Source organism: Fragaria vesca, linkage group LG5 (genome assembly GCF_000184155.1).
Source record: "Fragaria vesca subsp. vesca linkage group LG5, FraVesHawaii_1.0, whole genome shotgun sequence".
Classification (NCBI taxonomy): Eukaryota; Viridiplantae; Streptophyta; class Magnoliopsida; order Rosales; family Rosaceae; genus Fragaria; species Fragaria vesca.
This window is the reverse complement of record NC_020495.1, coordinates 15,471,412-15,479,566: the sequence shown is the minus strand read 5'-3', so window position 1 is coordinate 15,479,566 and position 8,155 is coordinate 15,471,412. Positions and strand designations below refer to the sequence as shown.

The following is an 8,155-nucleotide window of genomic DNA, read 5'->3' as shown; positions in this document are numbered from 1 at the left end:
GATATGAAAATGTGACCTAAAAGTGAGCAAAATAAGGAGCACCACATTTTAATTTGAAAGCGGTGTCCCGCTCTGAAAGAGAACTGATATATATATATACACACACACACACACACACACATACAGGGCCCTTCTAATGAGGGATTCATTTTTTTGTTTATTTTTAGGGATATGGTATTTGACAAACTTCTTCATCACTAAATCACATCTCCACCTTTCAGTTTGTAGGTGTATATGAGTAGATCACATCTTTAAATTTTCAGAAAATTTGGTGATCGTTAGGTCATCCAAATGTTTAATTTATTTTTAATGATCTTGAACGGTGTAGGTTTAACATAACGCGTTTACTTACTTGGAATGAAATTCATCAGGAATGAAAGACGGAAGGAATGGGAGACGAAATTAAATAGTATGTGGAGATTTCAATTCCATTGAGCTGTTTGCTTACCATATGGAATTAGAACATGAATGTAATTAATTACTATTTTAATTATTAAAATACCCATGAAAAAAATATATAAGCTACACATTTCGATCACACTCAACACAATTTTTTCCTTATATGTTGATATAGTTTTGTTTGTCGTTGTCTCAATTAATAAGTTATGTATAATCAACAAACCAAACGGACTATTTATATACAGTGGCCTGAGTGGCCTTAACGGACTATTTCCGCTAGAATCCCTAAAACTATTGGCCTGAGTGGTGCTATATATAGTCTAAACGTATCAATATGTAATATATCTCACTGGTCAATGTTTTAAAAGGATTTTGGTCAGTAGAAACATAGAATCTAGAATTAAATTCAGTTTACCCCTCTAATCTTTGGTGTCAAAATCAGTTCAGTCCTGTAACTTTTTTTAAATCAGTTCGCCCCTTCAACTTTCGTAAACACATCAGTTTAGTCCAATTTTTGAATTCCTCTCAAAATATGATGTCACCAAACTGACAATGGGACCCATTTTCACCAAACTGAAGGGTAAAATAGTCAATTTGAGAAGATATTATTAAAGAAAATATAAAAAAATACATTTATTTGGCAAAAAATGAGGGCATTTTAGACATTTTGTTAAAAATTGGTCCCCTTGTCAGTTTGGTAACGTCATATTTTAAGAGGAATTCAAAAATTGGACAAAACTGATGTATTTATGAAAGTTGAAGGGACGAACTGATTTAAAAAAAAATTGCAAGACTGAACTGATTTTGCCACCAAAGATTAGGGGGGTAAACTGAAATTTTTTCTAGAATCTATTCAGGCTATGACATATATAGAAGGTTGGCCTCGTGACTTTTTATGTGGTGATTTTTTTAAAGTTATAATAAATAAAGGTTATTTGGATTGGGGTTTCCCTGTTGTGTGATAATTATAATTTTGACAAATATTAGCAAACATTTTTTAGGTGTTTTAAACAAGTGAGCCCTTCTGATTATCCTACAATAGATATTGACATTGAAGGGGCATTGCGCATTTGAGTAGAAGATATGTAGGTCCAAGACTTCGTAATTTAGTATGGTCTCTATAGTTGTGATAGTGGTGATTTTACAGGAAAGCAATTCTAGAACCAAGAAGATTATCCATGATTATATGTTGAAAAAAAGTTTTGAGTCACTTCTGCTCTTGGTGCCTAGCACACTTTGACATGTGACTCATTTGCAATCAATTTGATTTTCATTATACGATGTTAATCTAACGATGGTGATTCTTTAAAATTTATTTTGTTGTCATCAGTTTTATATTTTAAGTTGAGTTGTGAGTCTCTTTGGATGAAGGATGCTTGGAACATGTGAGTTCATTATGAGCACTCTTTGTTGCTTTTCCCTTTGGCATGAGATTGTGTTTGATGAATTTTGATATAATTGCTATGTTTCTTTTGTGGTTCAGGCACACTCTTGTCTTTCAGATGCTGAATTTTGTGCATGATCATAGTTTATGGTTGTTTACCTTTGAAGAATGTTTCAGTTGCTGTAGAAGAACGATAAACATGAAATTGAGAGATTTGAATGGATCTTATCTCCTGTGAAGCATGGCTCATCAATTGCGTAGGCTAATTCATACTCTAATACACCGAATGGGGTCATGGGGAAGCTATGTTCAATCTCATTTCGCTTGTAGTATGTAATTGTAATTCATCAAGAAACTTGTATTTTCTAAGATCAAGTAATGCAGGACCTATCGCTAGCTTTAAATTTCTGGTTATCTAGAAAAAGTACATTAGGAAGTATTCTACAAACTTCTTTGTAGATTAACCCAACTGGAATGAGCTTAGTAGGTCTCGAGTGATGATTTTTGCTGCCAGAATTCGTATATCAATGCGCTTGGATTTCCTGAGTCGAGCATTGTATTTGGGACCAAATAATGTTGCTGAATACTGCAATTTAGTAGGAGACAGTCTCACTGATGGTATTAAGTGAAAGATGTCGAAGATACGTGCAGTACTTCAAACTAAATTAGAACCCTTTCTCCCTATTCTTCTAGGCCAAACTGGAAAATGTTGAGTAAACTCACAATTAAAAATTGCTCGAGTTTCCTCTTTCCTGAGTTGGTCGCTCAAACCGAAATGCTCCAAACTATACTTACCTAGATGTACTCTCGGTACATCTTAAGCCTTGATTTTCATATAAAACCCAAACCCCTTCTCCCGATTATTCTTCCTAAATGTATTCAGGCTACATTTTCCTAACCTTCTTCAACTTTTGTTCTTTGAATAAGCTACCCTTCCACAACCCAGAACCAGCACTACTGGTGACCAAAATAAGTAACATGCTTCAGTCACTGTAAAACCATTTCATTGGAAGGCTAGAAATCAGCCCTTTCTGTGTTTCCCTGCTCCAAAGTGGTTCGAAAACAAGGTCTCATATGTAGATACAATGATACACTCAGGGCTATTGATTGGCCTTTCATCAGTTCATGTTTGGTTGGCAATCTAGTTTTGAACCTTTTTGGTTGAGGAGGTGGACACGATATACTCTCTTCATTCTCTGTTTTTCATAGATGCAAATGATTTGGCCTACAGAAAAATCTGGGCAGTATACAGTCAGATAAGGATACCACCTAGCTCACTCCAAAAAGATTAAAAACCCTGAGGACAAGGCTTCATCCTCACATATGATCCCATCCACAACCTGGAAGTGCATTTGGTCCCTCAAAGTCCTCCCCAAGATCAAATTGTTCATCTGGAGAGCTGTTTCGAATGCTCTACCCACCATGTCTGGTCTGTTCACTAGAAAGATTGCCACTGCCCCAACATGTCTGATATGTAATCTCCATGAAGAAACTGTGGAACATTGCTTGTTGCAATGCCCATGGGTAGCCCAAACCTGGTTTAGCTCCCTTCTTAACTACAGAGTCGATGTCAACAGAATAATCATTTTATCGTTGGCTAGCTGCGATGTCCACATTACCAAACCAGTCGAAAGAAGAAAGACATTCTCTGCTCTCCATGATCTCTTGCACAATGTGGGAAATTTGGAAAAGCCGGTGCAGTTTCATCTACCAACACACAAAAATTGATCCAGTTGGTACTGCATTGAGAGCTTCCCAAGCCAATGCGGAGTTCGTTCAAGCAACCTCCAAGGTTCCAATTCCTATCTCCAATCACGGCAACTACAACATTGAACACCAAGCCTCCTCTCTTACCCTCACGGCCTCACCCATAATCCACAATCATCACTTCACTCATCCCTGCAACCGTGCCCTCCGTTGTAGTGTGGTCTGTTATGGCCTTGATTGGATTCAGTAGCTGAGCTTCTTTGTGTCGAGTCATTTAGCTGGCTGTATCTGATATTAGTTTCTTGTTTTGGTCTTCTACTGGTGCTGCTGTAGATAGACTTTAGTTTCTTTCTGTAATAGGACCTGTTTTGGAGGAACCGAATTCTGGTTCCTCTCTTGTTTTAATGAATTCCCATCTTTCGACCAAAAAAAAAAAATGATTTCATATAATTACTGAAACGTAAGATTATGGGTCAACATGTATTCCTAGCCCGCAGCAAGGCGCGGGTGATATGCTCGTTTTACATAGATAAGGCAAACAGAGAATTCAGATGTATTTTAGATCAGGTTCTAAATCCGGAACATACCATGAATGGAAATGAAAGCTGGTCATTTTGAACCCAGACGAGTTGATACAGAGGAAATTCAGCATGTTCCTCATTCAGCTTGGTTATCAACTAGAAATTGGCAACGCACTTGAACTAAGCACTTAAAGCTTAGTTTCATCAGTAGAACTCAACTGATGAAACTAGCACTAGATTTTAGCTAAAGCTATGTTACAGAAATGTGAGTGCCAAGAAGACTGAGAAAATGTGAGATAACCCTACCTCATCTGAATCATTCAGATGACTAGTTACAGATTATAATACTGCAAAAAATGCTTTAAATGGTAAATGTTGTACAACAACTTATTGCAAAACAGAGAAAGCACCCTGCTAACCAGTAACCACAGTAATAAGCAATAGCCTAAAGTGTCTTCTTTATCTTAACAGATAAGGTTCTAGTCGAGGTTACTATTCAAAAAGGATAATCAGAAGTCAATAATTCATTAGATAATACTCATGCACTGAAAAATTAAGTGCAAGCATTGGACAATAAATCACAGCACGGTGCATTCAGAAAATTCTTTTTCCTTTATTTTTCAATTACCTCGAATTGGATATCATGAAAGAAGAACATGTAGAAAGGGGGAAAAAAAAAAAACTACATTCAGTTTTCAAGCAAAGAAACAAAGAATTTCCGACCTTTTAAAGTGGGAATGGACAAAAAGAAATGACAATGTTTAGCAAATGTAGTAATGACAGTAAACAAGTAAATATGTTTCAACAACTCCAAGAGCATGAGAAATGACAGAAAAATAAATACTCAAGTGAAATTATGCAAAGGACATGATGTACAGAGCACAGAACAGAACAATAATGGTACAGTATTTGCACAGGTTAACAGAATCTGAAAGCATTCAAAAAGTCTCTCTATTGGCATTATCTTCAGTACCTGAGGTCAGAAAATTTAAAGGCTTTCCTATAACACAAGCAGATTTATGGGAGTTCTGCCATCTTTATTCCTTCTACTCTGAAAAACAAAAACAAATATATAAACAACCTAGTACTTCAATATCTCATCATCTGTAAATCCTTGTATACAGCTTTAATGAATCCCAATATACATAGCATATCCAACATCTTACAACAGATAAAATTCATACAAGTAATACCAGTGCATCTGCATACCTATCACCAAATAGACCTTTTCACACCTGAAAGCATAGATCATACAACCCATTACCTATTCCACCAGCTTTTCTAACATAAGTTTCTCAGGTCTCTTCAGACCAATTACTGGCAGTCCAAACAATAGTATCATAAGTTTCATTGCAGAAGTAAAAGTCCTGAAAATGAGCTAGTGGCAGAAACTAATACCATTCAAATTGGCACACAACCCCATGTGTGAGTAAGATTAAAGCTGTGCCCAAAACATACTAGATAAAGACTCCATCTGTTCTTTTCAAAATTGAATTAATGCAAAATATGAGACTGAAGAAAAATATCACTAAAATGACTATCCTGCGAAACGGCCAGGAATAGGCTATGAACCTCAAAAAAGACAATTGATATATGACATCTTCCTTGTTATGTAAAACAATGAGTATTTCTGTTCCATAGGATCTTGAATACATTCTAAAGATACTTCTAACAAATTGGCCAACCTAAAGTATCATCTTACATAAGCCAAATTGGCCTATTCTGAGCTACTGATCATTGCCAAAATGGCTCTTGGGGGTCATATATGGTACATCATCAAGTTCAAGGCTGAACCTACCAGCACACAAATTTCGGATTTCTTCAGTATCATCATGAAAAATAGGTCGAAGACTCACCCTAGGTTTTCTTGGAGGCAATACAGGAAGTGGCGCTTCTCCTTGTAATATCCTTGCAGCTTCTTTAACTGTTGGCCTCTTAGCATGGTTTGGGTGCACACAAGAAAGTCCAGTCATTAGCATCCTTTCCATCTCTACCTTGTCAAACTTTCCAGCCAGTCTTGGATCAGCAGCATCAATCAGTTTCCCCACTTCCCACAGGCCCCAAACCCAATCAACAATCACTGTACCATCATCGTCCACAGGCTTTCTACCCGTAGCCACCTCTAACACCACCACACCAAAGCTGTAGACATCAGTTTTAACAGTTGGAACACCAGAGTAAACATATTCAGGAGCAAGATATCCCATTGTTCCGGCTGGTATGGTCGCTTCTCTTGTGAGGGAACTGTGATCATATACTTCTGCTAGACCAAAATCCCCAAGCTTTGCATTTAACTCTGCATCTAGCATTATGTTGCAAGTTTTAACATCTCTGTGAATTATCTGCCTCTCACACTCCTCATGAAGATATGCAAGAGCAGACGCAACTCCAAGAACGATATTAAGTCTTTGCTTCCAAGATAGGACAACAGCCACATTGAAGCTTTTGTGGAGAATTTTGTTGAGGCTTCCATTCGGCATGAACTCATACACCAGAACTAGCTCATTACCCTCACAGCACCAGCCATGAAGCTGAACCAAATTCTTGTGCCGCAAACACCCTGCCATTGTTGCAAACTCAGTAGTAAAAGGACCGCGCAAACGCTCAAGCCCATCAGCCCTGTCAAACCTTTTGACTGCCACTTCTCCACCAGATACCAGACACCCTTTGTACACCTTAGCTGTTGCTCCTTCCCCAACAATTCTGCTTCTGTCAAACCCCATTGTAGCCGAGGTTATCTCATCCAGTGACAAACTCGTTGGTACTCTACTCGTCTCAACTCTACAACTCGGGCCTGGTCTAACTCTTCTGGCACTTCCCTTCCTCTTCTTCCCACACACAAAACAGATCACGAAAACCGCAAGTACAGATAACACCAATGCAACCAAACCTACCAACCCGAAAACAATCTCCGCCTCTATCTTTGTCTTCCTCACATGAACAGAAGTGATGTTGATACTCGAATCTCCACACATGAAACAATCCTGCTCCTCCCAGAAATCCATAGGAAGCACAGAAGGCAGAGACCCATTGAAAATCTTGAACCTCCAACTATCCACAATGTAGGCCGAAGAGCCCTTCCCATTAGAGGCACAGAACCCCACATACACCAACTCCTTGAATTGCCTGGAGAGGTCAATCTGGGCCACAATAACCGGACTCGGCGGCTTATTCTCCGGTGAGTACCCGACCCAAACCCGAACCAACTTCAGATCATCTCTATACTCAACCCAAGCAGTAATCTCCTTCCCACCCACCAAATCAACCCCAGCATTAACAGAAGCCACACTCTCAACAGTGTTGAGATCAATCCCCACATGGCTGCCATTGATGTCATCCACCACAGGGTCAAAAAGGGTATCAAATTCCACAGCAAAGAACGAATCTTGAGGAAGACCCATAAACCCTCTCGAGTAGCTTAAACCCTCCAAGTGGGAGGCGATCACAAACGCCATGCCGTCGCCGGAAGAGCACAACTGGGTGATGGTGAAAGTGAAGCGGCTCAAGAAAGAGGCAAAGTCTTGGGTTTTAGGGTCAAGAAACCGAACCGGGTTGGAGTAGAAGGCTCCGCCGGCCCTGACCTCGGAGGCGTTGGAGCTTGGGCAGGTGGAGAGCGGCTGGGTGAGGCTGATGGCGTTGTGGGTTATGGAGGCGTCGCCGAAGAGGGTGATGTTGGTTGACGGAGGTGGAGGGGGAAGAGGGTGGGAGAGGGAGAGGTTGAAGAAGATCAAGAAAAGGGTGCACAAGGCAAATGGGTACGAGTGCATTGTCATTGTGAAGCAGAGGAGTGCATTACAGAGATGTAAAGAAATGAGCTTTGAGGGAGAAGAGAGTACCCAGATGAAGATGAGGTTCTGGGTTTGCTTGCTTGGGCCTAATCTTGATGCCGGAGAGAGAGAGAGAGAGAGAGAGAGAGAGAGAGAGAGAGTAGGAGAGGAGAGAGAGAGAGTAGTAGTAGTAGTAGTAGTAGTAGTAGTAGTAGTAGTAGTAGTAGTAGTAGTAGTAGTAGTAGTAGTAGTAGTAGTAGTAGTAGTAGTAGTAGTAGTAGTAGTAGTAGGTAGGTACGTAGGTAGTAGGTACGGTAGTACGTAGTACGTAGTAGTGTAGAGTGNGTAGNGTAGTGNNGNGNANGNNNANGNNNANG

The 8,155-nt window shown here is 39.4% G+C and overlaps 1 protein-coding gene across 1 annotated transcript; it reads right to left on the bottom strand.

The window, feature by feature from the left end:
• Positions 1-5,738: 5,738 nt before the first annotated feature.
• Positions 5,739-7,784, bottom strand: LOC101300544 (L-type lectin-domain containing receptor kinase S.6-like). The gene is made up of 2 exons (XM_004301422.1): positions 6,971-7,784; positions 5,739-6,928 (listed from the first exon to the last, which is right to left on the bottom strand). Exons 1-2 carry the CDS (start codon positions 7,782-7,784, stop codon positions 5,739-5,741), a joined length of 2,004 nt encoding a protein of 667 aa, XP_004301470.1.
• Positions 7,785-8,155: the final 371 nt, after the last annotated feature.